Source organism: Pecten maximus, chromosome 14 (assembly GCF_902652985.1).
Source record: "Pecten maximus chromosome 14, xPecMax1.1, whole genome shotgun sequence".
NCBI lineage: Eukaryota > Metazoa > Mollusca > Bivalvia > Pectinida > Pectinidae > Pecten > Pecten maximus.
The window spans coordinates 33,100,062-33,126,237 of NC_047028.1; the positions used below are offsets into that span (position 1 = coordinate 33,100,062).

At 38.4% G+C, this 26,176-nt stretch overlaps 1 protein-coding gene across 2 annotated transcripts; it reads right to left on the reverse strand.

The window, feature by feature from the left end:
* Nucleotides 1-3,389: 3,389 nt before the first annotated feature.
* On the reverse strand, nt 3,390-24,274 carry LOC117341643. 2 transcript variants are annotated; one of them, XM_033903500.1, is made up of 4 exons: nt 24,164-24,273; nt 20,969-21,048; nt 6,632-6,723; nt 3,390-5,791 (listed from the first exon to the last, which is right to left on the reverse strand). In XM_033903500.1, the coding sequence occupies exon 4, from the start codon at nt 5,719-5,721 to the stop codon at nt 4,111-4,113; it is 1,611 nt and encodes a 536-aa protein (XP_033759391.1). In that variant the 5' UTR covers nt 5,722-5,791; nt 6,632-6,723; nt 20,969-21,048; nt 24,164-24,273; the 3' UTR covers nt 3,390-4,110. The 2 variants fall into 2 exon arrangements, with proteins under 2 accessions (XP_033759391.1, XP_033759392.1); XM_033903501.1 differs by lacking the exon at nt 6,632-6,723 and having other exon boundaries at nt 24,164-24,274.
* Between the last annotated feature and the right edge of the window lie 1,902 nt (nt 24,275-26,176).

Below are 26,176 nucleotides of genomic sequence, written 5' to 3' on the forward strand. Positions count from 1 at the left end.
TATTTGTAAACCTTCCGAATTCCTGTATCTCATAATGCCAACTCGGGTTACCGAATTCCTGTATCTCATATACTGTCAGCTCAGGCTACCGAATTTCTGTATCTCATATACTGTCAGCTCAGGCTACCGAATTCCAGTATCTCATATACTGTCAGCTCATGCTACCGAATTCCTGTATCTCATAATGTCAAGTCGGGTTACCGAATTCCTGTATCTTATATACTGTCAGCTCAGGCTACCGAATTCTTGTATCTCCTATACTGTCAACTCGGGCTTCCGAATTCCTGTATCTCATATACTGTCAACTCCGGCTACCGAATTCCTGTATCACATATACTGTCAATTCAGGCTACCGAATTCCTGTATCTCATATACTGTCCACTCGGACAACCGAATTCCTGTATCTCATTTATTGTCCACTAGGGCTACCGAATTCCTGTATCTCATATACTGTCAACTCGGGCTACCGAATTCCTGTATCTCATATACTGTCAACTCGGGCTACCGAATTCCTATATCTCTTATACTGTCAACTCCGGCTACCGTATCTCATAAACTGTCAACTCGGGCTACTGAATTCCTGTATCACATATACTGTCAGCTCAGGCTACGAATTCCTGTATCTCATATACTGTCAACTCGGGCTACCGAATTCCTGTATCTCATATACTGTCAACTCAGGCTACCGAATTCCTGTATCTCATATACTGTCAACTCGGGCTACCGAATTCCTGTATCTCATATACTGTCAACTCGGCTACCGAATTCCTGTATCTCATATACTGTCAACTCAGGCTACCGAATTCCTGTATCTCATATACTGTCAACTCGGGCTACCGAATTCCTGTATCTCATATACTGTCAACTCAGGCTACCGAATTCCTGTATCTCATATACTGTCAACTCGGGCTACCGAATTCCTGTATCTCATATACTGTCAACTCGGGCTACCGAATTCCTGTATCTCATATACTGTCAACTCAGGCTACCGAATTCCTGTATCTCATATACTGTCAACTCAGGCTACCGAATTCCTGTATCTCATATACTGTCAACTCGGCTACCGAATTCCTGTATCTCATATACTGTCAACTCGGGCTACCGAATTCCTGTATCTCATATACTGTCAACTCAGGCTACCGAATTCCTGTATCTCATATACTGTCAACTCGGGCTACCGAATTCCTGTATCTCATATACTGTCAACTCGGGCTACCGAATTCCTGTATCTCATATACTGTCAACTCGGGCTACCGAATTCCTGTATCTCATATACTGTCAACTCGGCTACCGAATTCCTGTATCTCATATACTGTCAACTCGGGCTACCGAATTCCTGTATCTCATATACTGTCAACTTCGGGCTACCGAATTCCTGTATCTCATATACTGTCAACTCGGGCTACCGAATTCCTGTATCTCATATACTGTCAACTCGGGCTACCGAATTCCTGTATCTCATATACTGTCAACTCGGGCTACCGAATTCCTGTATCTCATATACTGTCAACTCGGCTACCGAATTCCTGTATCTCATATACTGTCAACTCAGGCTACCGAATTCCTGTATCTCATATACTGTCAACTCGGGCTACCGAATTCCTGTATCTCATATACTGTCAACTCGGGCTACAGAATTCCTGTATCTCATATACTGTCAACTCGGGCTACAGAATTCCTGTATCTCATATACTGTCAACTCAGGCTACCGAATTCCTGTATCTCATATACTGTCAACTCAGGGCTACCGAATTCCTGTATCTCATATACTGTCAACTCGGGCTACCGAATTCCTGTATCTCATATACTGTCAGCTCAGGCTACCGAATTCCTGTATCTCATATACTGTCAGCTCAGGCTACCGAATTCCTGTATCTCATATACTGTCAACTCAGGCTACCGAATTCCTGTATCTCATATACTGTCAACTCGGGCTACCGAATTCCTGTATCTCATATACTGTCAACTCAGGCTACCGAATTCCTGTATCTCATATACTGTCAACTCGGGCTACCGAATTCCTGTATCTCATAATGTCAACTCGGGTACCGAATTCCTGTATCTTATATACTGTCAACTCAGGCTACCGAATTCCTGTATCTCATATACTGTCAACTCAGGCTACCGAATTCCTGTATCTCATATACTGTCAACTCAGGCTACCGAATTCCTGTATCTCATATACTGTCAACTCGGGCTACCGAATTCCTGTATCTCATATACTGTCAACTCAGGCTACCGAATTCCTGTATCTCATATACTGTCAACTCAGGCTACCGAATTCCTGTATCTCATATACTGTCAACTCGGGCTACCGAATTCCTGTATCTCATATACTGTCAACTCAGGCTACCGAATTCCTGTATCTCATATACTGTCAACTCAGGCTACCGAATTCCTGTATCTCATATACTGTCAACTCGGGCTACCGAATTCCTGTATCTCATATACTGTCAACTCAGGCTACCGAATTCCTGTATCTCATATACTGTCAACTCGGGCTACCGAATTCCTGTATCTCATATACTGTCAACTCGGGCTACCGAATTCCTGTATCTCATATACTGTCAACTCAGGCTACCGAATTCCTGTATCTCATATACTGTCAACTCGGGCTACCGAATTCCTGTATCTCATATACTGTCAACTCGGCTACCGAATTCCTGTATCTCATATACTGTCAACTCGGGCTACCGAATTCCTGTATCTCATATACTGTCAACTCAGGCTACCGAATTCCTGTATCTCATATACTGTCAACTCAGGCTACCGAATTCCTGTATCTCATATACTGTCAACTCGGCTACCGAATTCCTGTATCTCATATACTGTCAACTCGGGCTACCGAATTCCTGTATCTCATATACTGTCAACTCAGGCTACCGAATTCCTGTATCTCATATACTGTCAACTCGGGCTACCGAATTCCTGTATCTCATATACTGTCAACTCAGGGCTACCGAATTCCTGTATCTCATATACTGTCAACTCGGCTACCGAATTCCTGTATCTCATATACTGTCAACTCGGGCTACCGAATTCCTGTATCTCATATACTGTCAACTCAGGTTTTCCCAATTCCTGTATCCCATACTGTCAACTCGGGCTACCGAATTCCTGTATCTCATATACTGTCAACTCGGCTACCGAATTCCTGTATCTCATATACTGTGAACTCAGGCTTCCGAATTCCTGTATCTCATATATTGTCAACTCCGTCTACTGAATTTCTGTATCTCATATACTGTCAACTCAGGTCTACCGAATTTCTGTATCTAAAAAACTGTCCATTCAGGCAACCGAATTCCTGTATTTCATATACATCATATACTGTCAACTCTCGCTGAGTTTTCTGTACATTAACTGAAATAACATAAAATAACTAATCGTTATAGATTCAAGAAATATTTATTACATATAAACCGTAAAGACACTACACGTTACATAGAGTGGAACTGGTGATACTACTGATGACGTCACGTGACCTGTGTATATTCACTTCAAAAACAAACTATTTCTCTGGATCAATTAAATTCGAATGGAACGAGCCACTTGAAGAGGTAGGGGGAGTCAGGTTATACACATAAAACAGATGCAGGGATGTTGATTTCAGATGTCATAACAGAAGTTGAAATGTATCACAGTGACGTGGTTACAATCCCGCGGTCTGTGTGTATTGAAAAAAATTACAGTACATTTAACGGTAAACACATATTACATGTCTAATATAATGTGTACATACATTATGATATATGTATGATGATTGATGATATAACAATATAAAGTTAATGTTGTTTAAATTATATTTACAGTACATTTAACGGTAAACACATTCTAAATGTTGTAAAACAGTTGTTAAAATGTATCACAGGGACATGTTTATAAAATCATATAGACAGTACATTTAACGGTAAATAACATTATTTATGTTGAGAAACAGGTATCACAGCGACATGTTTACACAATCATATTTACAGTACATTTAACAATAAATTGATTACATGCCTTTTACATATTATGATAAATGTATGATGATATAACAATGTAAAGTTAATGTTGTTTAAGTCCACTGATATAAACTGTTTGTATCCTCACTCAAGGTTGAGTCACTCAGTCACTATAATACTTGAGGAGTTTGAGTCCCCGCCCTCCTGTATCTAACTCTAAGTATGACCACAACACATCACCCTTCTGTATACCTACTGGTCCCTGTACTCCTTTGTTTGTGTGAAGTATTTTTATGTACTTCCCTGCTCCACTTATCAGTTCTATTGTGTTCCTTGTCTGGTCAGCAATAACAATATTACCCTTACTGTCATATACAACTGTACGAGGATCAAACTTGTCTGGTGTGACCGACCCCCCTACCTGTATCCCCTCCCCCTGGGCCTGTATCCCCTCCCCCTGGTAGTGGACCAGGAGCTGGAGTGTTGAGTTGTACACAATGATACGTTTATAACCCACTACTACAGCTATATTACCTGTAACACCACATTGTGATATTGACTCTACTCCCCTCTCCACAATGGCTGTATGTAACACCTGACCGTCCACTGTATACACCCCCACCTTGTACCTCTGTCTATAATCCCATGTACCCACCACTACCCGACCCTCCCTGGTCACACACAGACGGACTGGGTAATCCTCTGTAGTGAATCTTGTGACTGGTTTATGTGATGTAGATACTTCACAGATAGTTTTATCACCCCTACAACAGAACCACAGACGACCTGTGGTGGGGTCCAGACTGATGTCTATGATGTCACTGCTGTGTTGTATCGTCTGTATGACCTGACCTTGGTTGTTGACGAGCTTTACTGTGTTGGTGTTCCAGTAACACAGCCACGCACGTCCATCAGATGTAGGACAGATCGACGTGATGCCATCCCGGTATGAGAACTGGGACATGACGGTTGGACGGTCACGAAGTTTGTACCGGACTTCTCCAGTGGACGCTTGACCAGCCTCTGTAGACTGTTTTGGTCGGACTACTGGACGTTGGTCGGAGTGACCACTAGTTGCCGATCCTGCCTGGAGATGGTCAGTAGTAAGCTTTAGGTTACCAATGGCCTGTTTTAGGTGACTTAGTCTGTCCACACCCAGAGTAAACTGTGCCATGTCTATGTTAGGTGTCGGTGGGATGTCTGGATCCATTTCCCGGATTTCTGATACCGAGTCGTACACGAGTACACTGGTTCCTGTCTGGAGAGTCTGTTTATACTCTGATGAGAGGTCCCTCAAAGTTTTCAGTCTACTCTCCAGGTCTGTGATGTGGGTCTGTATTAGGTCCATGGCCGCCACCTCCATCTTGTCACAAAGTGCGATATAATCCTCAGTGATTTTGTCTAACTCTAACTTACATTTTTTAGTATTGTCAATGATGTTTTTGCGAAGTTTATCGTACCTAGGTTTACATGAACTCTTTTTTGTTCGAGATGAAATTATTTCTTGGTTAAGTTTTGGAATATTTACATTTTCTGTCTCATTGACAAAGTCCTGGAGTATTTGATTGTGTCGTGTTTTGATGTCAGATATCTCCAGAAAACTATCAATATGATGTTTGTGGAGAGTGATAGAACATTTTGTACAGATTAACATTTTACAGTCCTGACATAAAAGTACGACTTCATTTTGTTTGTGGACTTCACACTTTACTTGTCCTTTGGGTCTAATAGGACGCTGGGCTTTGATAATTGAGCGGCCGAGTTTTGAAGCCATGACTATTAGTAATATAACGTGACAAGATGGAGTTCGGCGACACTCTGGATCCTCTTGTGTATCTGTGTATCTGTATAACAAAGAAATGACGCAATAAGTAACACACATCTACCTTGTTATATGTACAGTTAAATAATGGATTCTAAAAAATCACAATACGTCATCAGATAGTTCACACACACACTTTTGGCGGGAAATATATGGTCAGTTCGGAAGTAAGTCAGACGTAGTTAAGATATTAACACCGTCTTGATTTAAACCGATATAGGCCTAAAGTACCCGTTGTATATGTTTTTTGACGAAAACAGTTAAAGTCCAGCTTTTTCCTGCTTTTGTTTTTTCAAACATCCCGGACAAGTATCCATTCATATTACTTGAAGTCGATGTTATGAAATACATTTCTATCAATATATAATGCCAAATAATGTGGCATTTCACAATTCTTTTGTGCCATTTATGTAAATTGACCTCACCCACACTCCAAAATACGATGGTTCACACCTTCACAATACATACTGAATAAAATATTGTCTATTTTCTAGGATAACCCGTATCACAAGGAAAATACTTACAGATAATACTGCTTGTGCAGAAATATCAGAAGAGAAAACTTCTAAACACTTAGAAAACTGAGACAAGAGAGCCTCTTGTCGTACAGTCAAGACATTTTATCATAAGTGATCTGAATATGAGTTCCCCGTACGGTGCTCAGTGAGGTAGTCACCAACTACTAAAGAGACAAATCGTTTCTAAAATGACCCCTATAACTGTTAACGGGATGATAAACCCAGTACTTTTTTAAACCTATCAAAGTGTATACACAAGGATAGTTGGATGAAATGAGACCTTGAGTCTGAAAAAGTGATTAAAAAAGATAAAATAAAAAATAAAAAAGGTACTGTATACTCACCGACTGGTTCAAGTCCGTTAGATATTTGATGTGCTCTGTTCCCCAGCTCTTCGTTGAAGAATTGAGTCGTTTGAGAGACAGGGAGGTAGTGCCTGGCGGATTAAAAAGTATGCACAATTAACATATTTATTTGGCATAAATACATCACATATATAACTGGCACATACTGCCATGAATCAGAAAGAACTTTGTGTAATAATACCTGTATGATGTGTGTAATAATATCAGTGTGATGTGTGTAATAACACCATGTGATGTGTGTAATAACACCAGTGTGATGTGTGTTATAATACCAGTGTAATGGGTATAATAACCCCAGTGTAATAACAACAATGTGGTGTGTCTAATAACACCAGTGTGGTGTGTGTAATAACACCAGTGTGACGTGTGTAACAACACCTGTGTGACGTGTGTAATAACACCAGCGCGATGTGTGCAATGACACCAGTTTGATATGTGTAATAACACCAGTGAGACGTGTGTAATAACACCAGTGTGACTTGTGTAATAACACCAGTGAGACGTGTGTAATAACACCAGTGAGACATGTGTTATAACACCAGTGTGATGCGACAACATCAGTGTAATGTATGAAATAACACACGTGCGGTGTGTGTAAACAAGAGGCCCAATGGGCATGTATCATCACCTGGCTCTACAGCAAATTTGCACTTGATTGAGGTCATTTCTACAGATACTATGCCGAAAAAACAATTTATTCAAATATCAGAGTAAGCTAAATTTATTCATGTCAATAGATATTCTAGTCCTTCATTCCAGCACACTATTGGCCTAATATCAGGTCTTGATGACTCTTGGCTATGGCAAGATTTAAGAATATTTTAACCCTATGACCTTGAATGTAGGTCAATGTCATTCAGTTGAACAAACTTGGTAGCCCTACAACCCAGCATGCTACAGACAGGCCCAACCTCAAGTACCTGAGCCTCTTGGTGTTTGAGAATGTGCTTAAAGATTTTAGCCTATATTTGACCCATGTGACTTTGAATGAAGGTCAATGTCATTTATTTGAACAAACTTGGTAGCCCTTCACCCCAGCATGCTACAGACCCAATATCAAGTCCCTGGACATCTTGGGTATTGAGAAGAAGTGGTTTGAAGATTAGAGACGTTTTGACCTATGTGACATTGCATGAAGGTCAAGGTCATTCATTTGAACAAACTAGGTAGCCCTTCAACCCAGCATGCTACAGGCCCAATATCAAGTCCTTTGGCATCTTGGTTATTGAGAAGAAGTCGTTTGAAGATTATAGCCTATTTGACCAATGTGACCTTGAATGAAGGCCAATGTCATTTATTTGAACAAACTTTGTAGCCCTTCACCCCAGCACACCACAGGCCTAATATCAAGTTCCTGGACCTCTTGGTTATTGAGAAGAAGTTGTTTGAAGATTATAGCCTTTTTGATCCATGTGACCTTGAATGAAGGTCAAGGTCATTTATTTGAACACACTTTGTAGCCCTTCACCCCAGCGTGCCACAGGCCCAATATCAGGTCCCTGGGCCTCTTAGTTATCAAGAAGTCGTTTGAAGTTTATAGCCTATTTGACCCATGTGACCTTGAATGAAAGTCAAGGTCATTTATTTGAACAAACATGATAGAGCTTCTTCCCCCAAGCATGCTACAGGCCTAATATCAAGTCCCTGGGCCTCTTGGTTATTGAGCAGAAGTCGTTTGAAGATTATAACTTTTTTAATCCATGTGACCTTGAACGAAGGTCAAGGTCATTTATTTGAACAACCTTGGTAACCCTTTACCCCAGCATGCTACAGGTCCAATATCAAGTCCCTAGGCCTTTTGGTTATTGAGAAGAAGTTGTTTAAATGAAAAGCTGACGCCGGACGGACGGACGAACGGACGAACGGACGGACGGACGACGGACGCCGCACCATGGCATAAGCTCACTTGCCTTTCGGGCAGGTGAGCTAAAAATGTGGTGTGTTTAATACCAACGTTGTCATGTGTGTAATAACACCAGTGCGATTTGTGCAATAACACCAGTGTGACATGTGCAATAACACTAGTGTGATGTGTGTAATAACACCATCGCGATGTGTGTAATAACACCAGCCTGATGTGTGTAATAACACCAGTGTGATGTGTGTGATAACACCAGGTTGATGTGTGTAATAACACCAGTGTGATGTGTGAAATGACACCAGTGTGATGTGTGTAATAACACCAGTGAGACATGTGTTATAACACTAGTGTGATGTATGTAATAACACCAGTGTGATGTGTGTGATAACACCAGGTTGATGTGTGTAATAACACCAGTGTTATGTGTGTAATAACACCAGTGTGATCTGTGTAGTAACACCAATGTGATATGTGTAATTACACCAGTATGTGTGTTATAACACCAATGTGACGTGTATTATAACATCAGTGTGATGATGTGTGTAATAACACCAGTGAAAAGTGTATAATAGCACCAGTGTGATGTAACAACATCAGTGTAATGTATGTAATAACACCAGTGCGATGTGTGTAATAAGTGTGGTGTGTTTAGTACCAACAGTGTGATGTGTGTAATAACATCAATGTGATGTGTGTGATAATACCAGTGCGATGTGTGTAATAACACATGTGCAGTATGTGTAATAACACCAGTGTGACGAGTGAAATAACACAAGTGTGATGTGTGTAATAACTGCAGTGCGATGTATGTAATAACATCAGCCTGATGTGTGTAATAAGACCAGTGTGATGTGTGATAACACAAGTTTGAAGTGTGTAATAACACAGGGTGATGTGTGTAATGACACCAGTGTGATGTGTGTTATAACACCAGTGTGATGTGTGTGTAATAACACCAGAGTGATGTGTGTAATAACACCAGCCTGATGTGTGTAATAACACCAGTGTGATGTGTGTTATAACACCAGTGTGATTTATGTAATAACAGCAGTGTGATGTGTGTAATAGCATCAGTGTTATGTGTGTAATAACACCAGTGTGATGTATGTAATAACATCAATGTGATGCATATAATAATAACAGTGTGATGTGTGTAATAACACCAGTGTGTTGTGTGTAATAACACCAGTGTGATGTGTGTAATAACACCAGTGTGTTGTGTGTAATAACACCAGCCTGATGTGTGTAATAACACCAGTGTGATGTGTGTGATAACACCAGGTTGATGTGTGTAATAACACCAGTGTGATGTGTGAAATGACACCAGTGTGATGTGTGTAATAACACCAGTGAGACATGTGTTATAACACTAGTGTGATGTATGTAATAACACCAGTGTGATGTGTGTGATAACACCAGGTTGATGTGTGTAATAACACCAGTGTTATGTGTGTAATAACACCAGTGTGATCTGTGTAGTAACACCAATGTGATATGTGTAATTACACCAGTATGTGTGTTATAACACCAATGTGACGTGTATTATAACATCAGTGTGATGATGTGTGTAATAACACCAGTGAAAAGTGTATAATAGCACCAGTGTGATGTAACAACATCAGTGTAATGTATGTAATAACACCAGTGCGATGTGTGTAATAAGTGTGGTGTGTTTAGTACCAACAGTGTGATGTGTGTAATAACATCAATGTGATGTGTGTGATAATACCAGTGCGATGTGTGTAATAACACATGTGCAGTATGTGTAATAACACCAGTGTGACGAGTGAAATAACACAAGTGTGATGTGTGTAATAACTGCAGTGCGATGTATGTAATAACATCAGCCTGATGTGTGTAATAAGACCAGTGTGATGTGTGATAACACAAGTTTGAAGTGTGTAATAACACAGGGTGATGTGTGTAATGACACCAGTGTGATGTGTGTTATAACACCAGTGTGATGTGTGTAATAACACCAGAGTGATGTGTGTAATAACACCAGCCTGATGTGTGTAATAACACCAGTGTGATGTGTGTTATAACACCAGTGTGATTTATGTAATAACAGCAGTGTGATGTGTGTAATAGCATCAGTGTTATGTGTGTAATAACACCAGTGTGATGTATGTAATAACATCAATGTGATGCATATAATAATAACAGTGTGATGTGTGTAATAACACCAGTGTGTTGTGTGTAATAACACCAGTGTGATGTGTGTAATAACACCAGTGTGTTGTGTGTAATAACACCAGTGTGATGTGTGTAATAACACCAGTGTGTTGTGTGTAATAACACAAGTGTGATGTGTGTAATAACACCAGTGTGATGTGTATAATAACACCAATGTGTTGTGTGTAATAACACCAGTGTGATTTATATGATAACACTAGTGTGATATATGCAATAACACCAGTGTGATGTGTGTAATAACAACAGAGTGATGTATGTAATAACAGCAGTGTGATGTGTGTAATAACACCAGTGTGATATGTGTAATAACAGAAGTGTGATGTATGTAATAACAGCAGTGTGATGTGTGTAATAACATCAGTGTTATGTGTAATAACATCAGAGTGATATATGCAATAACACCAGTGTGATGTATGAAATAATACCAGTGTGCTGTGTGTAATAACACCAGTGTGACGTGTGTTATATCACCAGTGGTATGTATAATAACACCAGTGTGATGTGTGTAATAACACAAGTTTGATGTGTGTAATATCATCAGAGTGATATATGCAATAACACCAGTGTGTTGTATGAAATAATACCAGTGTGCTGTGTGTAATAACACCAGTGTGGCGTGTGTGATAACACCAGTGTGACGTGTGTTATATCACCAGTGGTATTTATAATAACACCAGTGTGATGTGTGTAATAACACCAGTGTGATATGTGTAATAACATCAGTGTTATGTGTAATAACACCAGTGTGATGTATGTAATAACAGCAGTGTGATGTGTGTAATAACATCAGTGTTATGTGTAATAACATCAGTGTGATGTATGTAATAACATCAGAGTGATGTATGTAATAACACCAGTGTGATGTGTGTAATAACACCAATGTGTTGTGTGTTATAACACAAGTGTGATGTGTGTAATAACACCAGTGAGACATGTGTTATAAGTTTGATGTATGTAATACCAGCAGTGTGATATGTGTAATAACATCAGTGTTATGTGTAATAACACCAGTGTGATGTAAGTAATAACAGCAGTGTGATGTGTGTAATAACATCAGTGTTATGTGTAATAACATCAGAGTGATATATGCAATAGCACCAGTGTGACGTGTGTGAAAACACCAGCGTGTTGCGTGTAATAACACAAGTATGATGTGTGTGATAACACCAGTGTGATTTATATGATAACACCAGTTTGATGTGTGTAATAACACCAGGATAATGTGTGTAATAACACCAGTGTGACGTGTGTTATAACACCAGTGTGATGTATGTAATAACAGCTGTGTGATATGTGTAATAACATCAGTGTTATGTGTAATAACACCAGTGCGATGTGTGTAATAACACCAGTGCGATGTGTGTAATAACACCAGTGTGATGTGTGTAATGACACCAGTGTGATGTGTTTTATAACACCAGAGTGATGTGTGTAATAACACCAGTGAGACATGTGTTATAACACCAGTGTGATTTATGTAAAAACAGCAGTGTGATGTGTGTAATAATACCAGTGTGATGTGTGTAATAACACCAGTGTGAAGTGTGTAATAACACCAGTGAGACATGTGTTATAACACCAGTGTGATTTATCTGATAACACCAGTGTGTTGTGTGTAATAACACCAGTGTGATGTGTGTAATAATACCAGTGTGATTTATATGATAACACTAGTGTGATATATGCAATAACACCAGTGTGATGTATGAAATAATACCAGTGTGATGTGTGTAATAACACCAGTGTGACGTGTGTTATTTCACCAGTGGTATGTGTAATAACACCAGTGTGATGTGTGTAACAAAATCAGTGTGATGTTTGTAATAACACCAGTGTGATATGTGTAATAATACTAGTGTGACGTGTGTCATAACACCAGTGTGATGTGTGTGATAACACCAGTGTGATGTGTGTAATAACACCAGTGTGATGTGTGTAATAACTACAGTGCGATGTATGTAATAATATCAGCCTGATGTGTATAATAACACCAGTGTGATGTGTGTAATAACACCAGTGTGACGTGTGTAATAACACCAGTGTGACGTGTGTAATAACACCAGTGTGACGTGTGAAATAACACCAGTATGATATGTGTGTAATAACACCAGTGTGATGTGTGTAACAAAATCAGTGTGATGTTTGTAATAACACCAGTGTGATGTGTGTAATGACACCAGTGTGATGTGTGTAATAACACCAGTGTGATGTGTGTAATAACACCAGTGTGATGTGTGTGTAATAACACCAGTGTGATGTGTGTAATAACACCAGCGTGTTGTGTGTAATAACACAAGTATGATGTGTGGGATAACACCAGTGTGATTTATATGATAACACCAGTGTGATTTATATGATAACACCAGTGTGCTGTGTGATAACACCAGTTTGATGTGTGTAATAACACCAGGATAATGTGTGTAATGCCACCAGTGTGATGTGTTTTATAACACCAGAGTGATGTGTGTAATAACACCAGTGAGACATGTGTTATAACACCAGTGTGATTTATGTAATAATAGCAGTGTGATGTGTGTAATAATACCAGGGTGCTGTGTGTAATAACACCAGTGAGACATGTGTAATAACACCAGTGTGATGTGTGTAATAACAGCAGTGTGATGTGTGTAATAATACCAGTGTGATGTGTGTAATAACACCAGTGTGATTTATGTAATAACACCAGTGTGATGTGTGGAATAACACCAGTGTGATGTGTGGGATAACACCAGTGTGATTTATGTAATAACACCAGTGTGATGTGTGTGTGTGTGTAATAACACCAGTGTGATTTATGTAATAACACCAGTGTGATGTGTGGAATAACACCAGTGTGATGTGTGGAATAACACCAGTGCGATGTGTGTAATAACACCAGTGTAATTTATGTAATAACACCAGTGTGTTGTGTGTAATAACACCAGTGTGATGTGTGTGTAATAACACCAGTGTGATTTATGTAATAACACCAGTGTGTTGTGTGTAATAACACCAGTGTGATGTGTGTAATAACACCAGCGTGATTTATATGATAACACCAGTGTGATTCATGTAATAACACCAGTGTGTTGTGTGTAATAACACCAGTGTGATGTGTGTGTAATAACACCAGTGTGATGTGTGTAATAACACCAGCGTGTTGTGTATAATAACACCAGAGTGATGTGTGTAATAACACCAGTGAGACATGTGTTATAACACCAGTGTGATTGATGTAATAATAGCAGTGTGATGTGTGTAATAATACCAGTGTGATGTGTGTAATAACACCAGTGTGATGTTTGTAATAACACCAGTGTGATGTGTGTAATGACACCAGTGTGATGTGTGTAATAACACCAGTGTGATGTGTGTAATAACACCAGTGTGATGTGTGTGTAATAACACCAGTGTGATGTGTGTAATAACACCAGCGTGTTGTGTGTAATAACACAAGTATGATGTGTGGGATAACACCAGTGTGATTTATATGATAACACCAGTGTGCTGTGTGATAACACCAGTTTGATGTGTGTAATAACACCAGGATAATGTGTGTAATGCCACCAGTGTGATGTGTTTTATAACACCAGAGTGATGTGTGTAATAACACCAGTGAGACATGTGTTATAACACCAGTGTGATTTATGTAATAATAGCAGTGTGATGTGTGTAATAATACCAGTGTACTGTGTGTAATAACACCAGTGAGACATGTGTAATAACAGCAGTGTGATGTGTGTAATAATACCAGTGTGATGTGTGTAATAACACCAGTGTGATTTATGTAATAACACCAGTGTGATGTGTGGAATAACACCAGTGTGATGTGTGGGATAACACCAGTGTGATTTATGTAATAACACCAGTGTGATGTGTGTAATAACACCCGTGCAATGTGTGTAATAACACCAGTGTGATATGTGTAATAACACCAGTATAATGTGTGTAATAACACCAGTGTGATTTATGTAATAACACCAGTGTGATGTGTGGAATAACACCAGTGTGATGTGTGGAATAACACCAGTGCGATGTGTGTAATAACACCAGTGTGATTTATGTAATAACACCAGTGTGTTGTGTGTAATAACACCAGTGTGATGTGTGTGTAATAACACCAGTGTGATTTATGTAATAACACCAGTGTGTTGTGTGTAATAACACCAGTGTGATGTGTGTAATAACACCAGCGTGATTTATATGATAACACCAGTGTGATTTATGTAATAACACCAGTGTGTTGTGTGTAATAACACCAGTGTGATGTGTGTGTAATAACACCAGTGTGATGTGTGTAATAACACCAGCGTGTTGTGCATAATAACACCAGAGTGATGTGTGTAATAACACCAGTGAGACATGTGTTATAACACCAGTTTGATTGATGTAATAATAGCAGTGTGATGTGTGTAATAATACCAGTGTGATGTGTGTAATAACACCAGTGTGATGTGTGTAATAACACCAGTGTTATGTGTGTAATAACACCAGTGTGATGTGTGTAATAACACCAGCGTGTTGTGTGTAATAACACAAGTATGATGTGTGTGATAACACCAGTGTGATTTATATGATAACACCAGTTTGATGTGTGTAATAACACCAGGATAATGTGTGTAATGACACCAGTGTCATGTGTTTTATAACACCAGAGTGAAGTGTGTAATAACACCAGTGAGACATGTGTTATAACACCAGTGTGATTTATGTAAAAACAGCAGCGTGATGTGTGTAATAATACCAGTGTGATGTGTGTAATAACACCAGTGTGAAGTGTGTAATAACACCAGTGAGACATGTGTTATAACACCAGTGTGATTTATGTGATAACACCAGTGTGTTGGGTGTAATAACACCAGTGTGATGTGTGTAATAATACCAGTGTGATTTATATGATAACACTAGTGTGATATATGCAATAACACCAGTGTGATGTATGAAATAATACCAGTGTGATGTGTGTAATAACACCAGTGTGACGTGTGTAATAACACCAGTGTGATGTGTGTAATAACACCAGTGTGATGTGTGTAATAACAGCAGTGTGATGTGTGTAATAATACCAGTGTGATGTGTGTAATAACACCAGTGTGATTTATGTAATAACACCAGTGTGATGTGTGGAATAACACCAGTGTGATGTGTGGGATAACACCAGTGTGATTTATGTAATAACACCAGTGTGATGTGTGTGTAATAACACCAGTGTGATTGATGTAATAACACCAGTGTGATGTGTGGAATAACACCAGTGTGATGTGTGGAATAACACCAGAGCGATGTGTGTAATAACACCAGTGTGATTTATGTAATAACACCAGTGTGTTGTGTGTAATAACACCAGTGTGATGTGTGTGTAATAACACCAGTGTGATTTATGTAATAACACCAGTGTGTTGTGTGTAATAACACCAGTGTGATGTGTGTAATAACACCAGCGTGATTTATATGATAACACCAGTGTGATTGATGTAATAACACCAGTGTGTCGTGTGTAATAACACCAGTGTGATGTGTGTGTAATAACACCAGTGTGATGTGTGTAATAACACCAGCGTGTTGTGTATAATAACACCAGAGTGATGTGTGTAATAACACCAGTGAGACATGTGTTATAACACCAGTGTGATTGATGTAATAATAGCAGTGTGATGTGTGTAATAATACCAGTGTGATGTGTGTAATAACACCAGTGTGATTTATATGATAACACCAGTGTGCTGTGTGATAACATCAGTGTGAAGTGTGTAATAACACCAGTGAGGCAAGTGTTATAACACCAGTGTGTTGTGTGTAATAACACCAGTGTGATGTGTGTAATAATACCAGTGTGATTTATATGATAACACAAATGTATTGTGTGTAATAACACCAGTGTGATGTGTGTAATAACACCAGTGTGATTTATATGATAACACTAGTGTGATATATGCAATAACACCAGTGTGATGTATGAAATAATACCAGTGTGATGTGTGTAATAACACCAGTGTGACGTGTGTTATTTCACCAGTGGTATGTATAATAACACCAGTGTGATGTGTGTAATAACAACAGTGTGATGTGTGTAATAACACCAGTGAGACATGTGTTGTAACATCAATGCGATGTGTGTGATAATACCAGTACGATGTGTGCAATAACACAATGCGATGTGCGTAATAACACATGTGCAGTATGTGTAATAACACCAGTGTGACGTATGAAATAACACCAGTGTGATGTGTGTAATAACACCAGTGTGATGTGTGTAATAACTACAGTGCAATGTATGTAATAATATCAGCCTGATGTGTATAATAACACCAGTGTGATGTGTGTAATAACACCAGTGTGACGTGTGTAAGAACACCAGTGTGACGTGTGAAATAACACCAGTATGATATGTGTAATAACACCAGTGTGATGTGTGTAACAAAATCAGTGTGATGTGTATAATAACACCAGTGTGACGTTTGTAATAACACCTGTGTGACGTGTGTAATAACACCAGTGTTTCGTGTGTAACAACACCTGTGTGATATGTGTAATAACACCAGTGTGACGTATGTAATAACACCAAGGTGACGTTTGTAGTTTGTAATAACACCAGTGTGACGTGTGTAATAACACCAGTGTGATGTGTGTTATAACACCAGTGAGATGTGTGTTATAACAGCAGTGTGATGTGTGTAATAACACCAGTGTGACGTTGGTAGTTTGTAATAACACCAGTGAGATGTGTGTTATACCACCAGTGAGATGTGTGTTATAACACCAGTGTGATGTGTGTAATAACACCAGTGTGATGAATGTCATAACACTTGTGTGATGTGTGTAATAACACCATGGTGATGGGTATAATAACAGTAGTGTGATTTATATGATAACACTAGTGTGATGTATGCAATAACACCAGTATGATGTGTGTAATAACACCAGTGTGATGTATGTTATAACACCAGTGAGATGTGTGTTATAACACCAGTGTGATGTGTGGAATAACACCAGTTTGATGTATGTTATAACACCAGTGTGATGTGTGTAGTAACACCATGGTGATGGGTATAATAACACCAGTGTGATTTATATGATAACACCAGTTTGATGTATGTTATAACACCTGTGTAATGTATGTAATAACACCAGTGTGATGTGTGTAATAGCACCAGTGCGCTGTGTGTAATGACACCAATGTGATATGTGTAATAACACCAGTGTGACGTTTGTAATAACACCAGTGTGACGTTTGTAATAACACCAGTGTGACGTTTGTAAAAAACACCAGTGTGACGTTTGTAATAACACCAGTGTGACGTGTGTGATAACACCAGTGGTATGTATAATAACACTAGTGAGATGTGTGTAATAACACCAGTGCGATGTGTGTAAAAACACCATTATATGTGTAATAACAACAGTGTTACGTGTGTAACAGCACCTGTGTGACTTGTGTAATAACACCAGTGTGTTGTGTGTTATAACACCAGTGTGATGTGTATAATAACACCAGCGTGATGTGTATGATAACACTAGTGAGATGTATGTAATAACACCAGTGTGATTTGTGTAATAACACCAGTGCGATGTGTGTAATGACACCAGTGTGATGTATGTAATAACACCAGTGCGATGTATGTGATAACACCAGTGTGACATGTGAAATAACACCAGTGTGATGAATGTCATAACACCTGTGTGATGTGTGTAACAAAATCAGTATGATTTTTGTAATAACACCAGTGTGATATGTGTTATGACTCTAGTGTGATGTGTGTAATAACACGAGTTTGATGTGTGTAATAACATCAGTTTGATGTGTGTTATAACACCAGTGTGATGTGTGTATTAACAGTGTGACGTTTGTAATAACATCAGTTTGATGTGTGTCATAAAACCAGTGTGATGTGTGTAATAACATCAGTTTGATGTGTGTAATAACACCAGTGTGATGTGTATAATACACCAGTGTGATGTGTGTTATAACACCAGTGTGATGTATGTTATAACACCAGTGAGATGTGTGTTATAACACCAGTTTGATGTGTGTAATAACACCAGTGTGATGTATGTAATAACACCAATGTGATGTGTGTAATAACATCAGTTTGATGTGTGTAATAACATCAGTTTGATGTGTGTAATAACACCAGTGAGATGTAATAACACCAGTGTGTTGTGTGTAATAACACCAGTGTGATGTATGTAATAATACCAGTGTGATGTGTGTAATAACACCAGTGTGATGTGTGTAATAACACCAGTGTGATGTGTGTTATAACACAATTGTGGTGTGTGTAAGAACACTAGTGTGAAGTGTGAAATAACACCAGTGTGACGTTTGTAATAACACCAGTGTGACATGTGAAATAACACCAGTGTGATGAATGTCATAACACCTGTGTGATGTGTGTAACAAAATCAGTATGATTTTTGTAATAACACCAGTGTGATATGTGTTATGACTCCAGTGTAATATGTGTAATGGCACCAGTGTGATGTGTGTAATAACACCAGTGTGATGTATGTAATAACACCAATGTGATATGTGTAATGACACCAGTGTGATGTGTGTAATAAAACCAGTGTGATGTGTGTAATAACATGAGTTTGATGTGTGTTATAACACCAGTGTGATGTGTGTATTAACAGTGTGACGTTTGTAATAACATCAGTTTGATGTGTGTTATAATACCAGTGTGATGTGTGTTATAACATCCGTGTGATGTGTGTAATAACACCAGTGTGATGTATGTAATAACACCAATGTGATATGTGTAATGACACCTGTGTGATGTGTGTAATAAAACCAGTGTGATGTGTGTAATAATATCAGTTTGATGTGTGTAATAACATCAGTTTGATGTGTGTAATAACATGAGTTTGATGTGTGTTATAACACCAGTGTGATGTGTGTATTAACAGTGTGACGTTTGTAATAACATCAGTTTGATGTGTGTTATAATACCAGTGTGATGTGTGTAATAACACCAGTGTGATGTGTGTAATAAAACCAGTGTGATGTGTGTAATGACACCAGTGTGATGTGTATAATACACCAGTGTGATGTGTGTTATAACACCAGTGTGATGTATGTTATAACACCAGTGAGATGTGTGTTAATAACACCAGTGTGATGTGTGTAATAACACCAGTGTGATGTTGTGTAATAACACCAGTGTGATGTGTGTAATAACACCAGTGTGATGTGTGTAATAACACCAGTGTGATGTGTGTAATAACACCAGTGTGATGTGTGTAATAACACCAGTGTGATGTGTGTAATAACACCAGTGTGATGTGTGTAATAACACCAGTGTGATGTGTGTAATAACACCAGTGTGATGTGTGTAATAACACCAGTGTGATGTGTGTAATAACACCAGTGTGATGTGTGTAATAACACCAGTGTGATGTGTGTAATAACACCAGTGTGATGTGTGTAATAACACCAGTGTGATGTGTGTAATAACACCAGTGTGATGTATGTAATAACACCAGTGTGATGTGTGTAATAACACCAGTGTGATGTGTGTAATAACACCAGTGTGATGTGTGTAATAACACCAGTGTGATGTGTGTAATAACACCAGTGTGATGTGTGTAATAACACCATGTGTGGTGTGTGTAATAGCACCAGTGCGCTGTGTGTAATGACACCAGTGTGATATGTGTAATAACATCAATGTGGCGTGTGTTTAATACCAACCAACAGTGTGATGTGTGTAATAACACCATTGTGGTGTGTGTAATAACACCAGTGTGATGTATGTAATAACACCATTGTGGTGTGTGTAATAACACTAGTGTGAAGTGTGAAATAAACTGAATCTTACACTAGCGGTTATGTTGTATGGAATTTATAAAGTTTATAAAATCATTACATTTATGAAACTCGTTTGATACATTCTGTATCACATAGTTACTGATGTAAGATCCCCTTTCTATAGTCACTGGGAAATGTATCAAACCAGAGTCATCAATGCTGATGTTTGATGTTTTGACTTCAAAAACAATCGCAACGGAGCAAGATATTCAACCTCGATATTTACTTGGCTAACAAAATGGAAAATACTAGTGGAATATTCATTTGTTAAGAGCAATCCAGTTGACCTTGGCAGATATAAAAGTGTATCGGGACAATGAACCTTAATATAGAGGTAGCATTTTTGCTCATATTTATAATTGTTTTATAACAACTGACTAATAGATGTGGATACGGTCGGACCAATAGCCATAAGGTTCGAAGTAAATTAAAAATTCAGAGGACACTTAGTTCTTCATAATTTTGTACTCACCGGTTAGTCCAATATGGTTGTCTTCTCACGACGAAACTGAGGGAGTAGTTTCAGGCTCAAGTCAACACTTAGCGTGCTCGCTGTGAAGAAAGAATAAAATGTGATTGATGTGAGGCTATATTCAATCAATACAACATATCAAACCGAGTTTGTTTGGAAAAAGAAAAGTAAAATATGTACCTACAGAGGTGTATCGTGCTACTCTAACTGTTAAATATGTACTGTACGGACGTATCTTGGTACACTTTAACTGTTAAATATGAACTGTACGGACGTGTATCGTTGTACACATGTACTGTTAAATATGTATTTATGTACGTGTATCGTGGTACACTTTAACTGTTAATATGTACTGTACGGACGTGTATCGTGGTACACTTAAACTGTTAAATATGTACTGTACGGATGTGTATCGTGGTACACATGTACTGTTAATATGTACTGTACGGACGTTGTCGTGGTACAATTTAATTGTTAATATGTACAGTACGGACGTGTATCGTGGTACACTTTAACTGTTAAATATGTACTGTACGGACGTGTATCGTGGTACACTTTAACTGTTAAATATGTACAGTACGGACGTGTATCGTGGTACATTTTAACTGTTAAATATGTACAGTACGGACATGTATCGTGGTACCCTTTAACTGTTAAATTGTACTGTACGGACGTGAATCGTGGTGCACATGAACTGTTAAGTATGTACTGTATGGACGTGTATCGTGGTACACTTCAACTGTTAAATATGTACCGTACGGACGTGTATCGTGGTACACTTTAACTGTTAAATAATGTACTGTATGAACGTGTATCATGGTACACTTTACCTGTTAAGTATATATTGTATGGACGGGTATCGTGTTACATTTTAACTGCTTCATACTTAAAATACGGACGTTTATCGTAGCACACTTTAACTGTTAAATGTGTACTGTACGGACGTGTATCGTAGTACACTTTAACTGTTAAATACGTACTGTAAGAACGTTTATCGTGGTACATTTTAACTGTTAAATATATACTGTACGGACGTGTATCGTGGTACACTTTAACTGTTAAATATATACTGTATGGACGTGTATCGTAGTACACTTTTACTGTTTAATATGTACTCTACTGAGGTGTATCGTGGTACACTTTAACTGTTAAATATGTACTGTACGGACGTGTATCGTGGTACACTTGAACTTTTTCAATAATGCTATATATTATGCGGACGTGTAACGCAGAAGACTTTAATGAAAAAAATCCTTCGTTTCGCAGAATTCTGAAGCATTAGTGCTTCGGCTTGATTGTCAGCTTGGCCCAAATGGAGTAGTTTGATACGGTAGGTCACAACTATAGAGGACCTGTTCAGTAGTTGAATACGTCCAGTATCATTACAGTTGAAGTAGCTTTATAGATTTTCGTACTTTGCGAGCACAAAATGTGATGCACATTTATGGTTAAAGTAGTTAAGTACCGCACGCACGAAAATGTGTAACATATGGTTCTAACAGTTAAACAAGAGGCCCGGCGCGCCTATATCGCTCACCTGGTTGAATTTTACCAAACGTCAAAATAGTGTTATGTTCAGTTCGTTAATAGCTTCATTTGTTGATGTTCAACAATGCTATAGTATGGCTTTGAGGTTGGGATCTCAATGGTTTCAAATATAAAATCTGAAATTCCAACATGATTGTGCTTAAATAATCCAAGTCCCTAAGGTGGATCATGATTGCAATTATCTTTAAACTTTTGATGCCCCTTGTGGTCAGTACCTTCATTATAAAATTCTCATCAGTGGTTATGAAGCATTAGCTGTTCGAATAAATTGTTGACGGACGACGGACGCCGCGGTCCTTCGGGCCAAGTCGGGTAAAAATGTACATATTATAGCGAAAATCGCAGGACAAATCATACAACATGAAAGCATGTATCTTAAATTCTGCTCGAAATCGGATTTCGTAGTATAGGAAATTAGGATACAATATGCTGTTGTCTATGTGTGTAACAGGAGAGGAGAAAATGTAGCAGCCAGACTGGTGCTCGAACCCAGGACTCTTCGAACTCTAGACGGACACTCTACCACTGAGCTACCTAGTCGCCCAGGATCAGTCCACACGCGTGTATTACACGTAATGACAAAGAATTACCTGATAAGGTACAATATACTTTTGTGTTTGTGTGTATTATATGTTCCCTGTTAGGTAGTCCAGGGTCGTTACAGATAATACACACATACACAAAAGTATATTGTACCTTATCAGGTAGTTCTTTGTCCTACGTGTAATAAACACGTATACAACAGTATATGTACCCAGTCAGGTAGTTCTGGGTCATTACGTGTAAAGTAAAGAGACTTGGCACATTACCAACCAACAGTCCACTTACGTTCATCAATCGACATTCTGTGTTTCATTTTGTTATGAATAAACTAGCTCGCGACAATTTATCTGGATTCATTTTTTCAGTTTTACAAACGTCGCATGAAATAAGAACCCTTCGGACAACCTTATACTTTACCACCACTGAAATCCTGCCTTTCGGGCCGTTTTAGGTAGAATATATGTCTGATCGTCTGTCCGTGTCAGCCATCATGTTGACTAGCAGACGACAGCAAAGAAAGAGTTATGCCCCTTTGACCAGTAGGTGTTACCTAAATTTATACCTGCCATAAAAGTTCCGGTCTCAAACATGAAAGTGTATATGTTTGTGAAAGTTGATATCCAAGTCACTCTTAATTTGGCATTTGATTATACTTTAAAAGCATGCTAGGTACCCGGTATTCTCCTTCGCATCTCTGAATATGTAAACATAATTCAGACTCTTTTAAATCCATTTCTCGGTCTAGTGAAGTAAAATGGCAATGAGAATCGTTCTCTTTAGACTGTGGTATAACTGTAATGGGTTTTAACGAAAGTGAAGAGACAAATTGATTTGTAATTAAAACTTTTCGATACGCTTGTGTATCTTTTATTATTGTATTATGACAATTTTGGATTCGAAAACCGCAAACTGATAGAGAAAATGCATTTTTAAAATGTAACTTGTACAACGCATTCTATATTTTTTTCAATCGGTCCTTCCTGCATATCGGTAGTTTGAAATACAGTATCATACCTGATTTATATTCATATTAATACAGTTGTAATACATATACATTGTAACTATCGACCTTATTATACAGGTGAACGAAATGTTGAATCTTACCTGTTTTGTCAGACGTTTGATAACTGTCTTGGTAGGTTAACTGGCGGGCGTAATTTGTCGTAAATGTCTCAGCTAGCGTCTTGTCTGATGAAATGTCCCGTCTGTTGTGCAGTGCACACGTATACCCGTTACCTTATCTACCTGGTCACGTGAATGACTCATATCTCTTTCTGTTGTTTGATTGGATAATACTTGTCATGCTGTCTGCTGAGGTTACGAACGAGTCGATAAAGGTTCAAGGTTTTTTTATTTACAAATATAGCATATACAGCATGGGTAGATAGGTAGGGTAGGCTATACAATTGCATAATATACAATCCATACTCATGTACAATATACAAGATGGCGGAGGATCATTCCTTTTTTCCCTTAACATAACATTACCGTCACCAACATGTTGTTTTTGCGGAAATAACATTACCGTTACCAACATGTTGTTTCTGTTGAAATCACATTACCGTCACCAACATGCTGTTTGTAGAAATAACATTACCGTCACCAACATGCTGTTTGTAGGAATAACATTACCGTCACCAACATGTTGTTTCTGTTGAAACAACATTACCGTCACCAACATGTTGTTTCTGTTGAAACAACATTACCGTCACGAATATGCTGTTTGTAGGAATAACATTACCGTCACCAACAAGTTGTTTCTGTTGAAATCACATTACCGTCACCAACATGCTGTTTGTAGGAATAACATTACCGTCACCAACATGTTGTTTCTGTTGAAACAACATTACCCTCACCAACATGCTGTTTGTAGGAATAACATTACCGTCACCAACATGTTGTTTCTGTTGAAACAACATTACCATCACCAACATGCTGTTTGTAGGAATAGCATTACCGTTACCAACATGTTGTTTCTGTTGAAACAACATTACCGTCACCAACATGTTGTTTCTGTTGAAACAACATTACCGTCACCAACATGCTGTTTGTAGGAATAACATTACCGTCACCAACATGTTGTTTCTGTTGAAACAACATTACCGTCACCAACATGTTGTTTCTGTTGAAACAACATTACCGTCACCAACATGTTGTTTCTGTTGAAACAACATTACCGTCACCAACATGCTGTTTGTAGGAATAACATCACCGTCACCAACATGCTGTTTGTAGGAATAACATTACCGTCACCAACATGTTGTTACTGTTGAAATCACATTACCGTCACCAACATGCTGTTTGTAGGAATAACATTACCGTTACTAACATGTTGTTTCTGTTGAAATCACATTACCGTCACCAACATGCTGTTTGTAGGAATAACATTACCGTCACCAACATGTTGTTTCTGTTGAAATCACATTACCGTCACCAACATGCTGTTTGTAGGAATAACATTACCGTCACCAACATGTTGTTTCTGTTGAAATAACATTACCGTCACCAACATGTTGTTTCTGTTGAAATAACATTACCGTCACCAACATGTTGTTTCTGTTGAAACAACATTACCGTCACCAACATGCTGTTTGTATGAATAACATTACCGTTTCCAACATGTTGTTTCTGTTGAAATAACATTACCGTCATCAACATGCTGTTTTTGCGGAAATAGCATTACCGTCACCAACATGTTTGTAGGAATAACATTACAGTCACCAGCATGTTGTTTCTGTAGAATTAACATGCTGAGATGACCTTCTACGGGTCATCATTAGATCTAATATACACTGAATTATACTTAAACCCGTCACTATTGAATTTATTCCCCTTACGATATGGATTTGATATACTACCAGACAGGACAACAGCTGTCCTTGTAGAAGTTGATCAATCGTGAAGTCATGGTGAGGTTATACTTTGTATGAGTGTCACACGTATTGGCCCTCCCGAAACTAGTGTTTTGTTAAACTTCACAAAATGATCATCTTAACTGTTTATAAATGCCTGTGTTCTAAGTTAAAGTTATCTGTTGGTCATTGATTTTCTCCGGATTGTTAAATAGCTGATCACTTTGATAATGAACGAACAATTGACGAAGGATCTACGCGATGT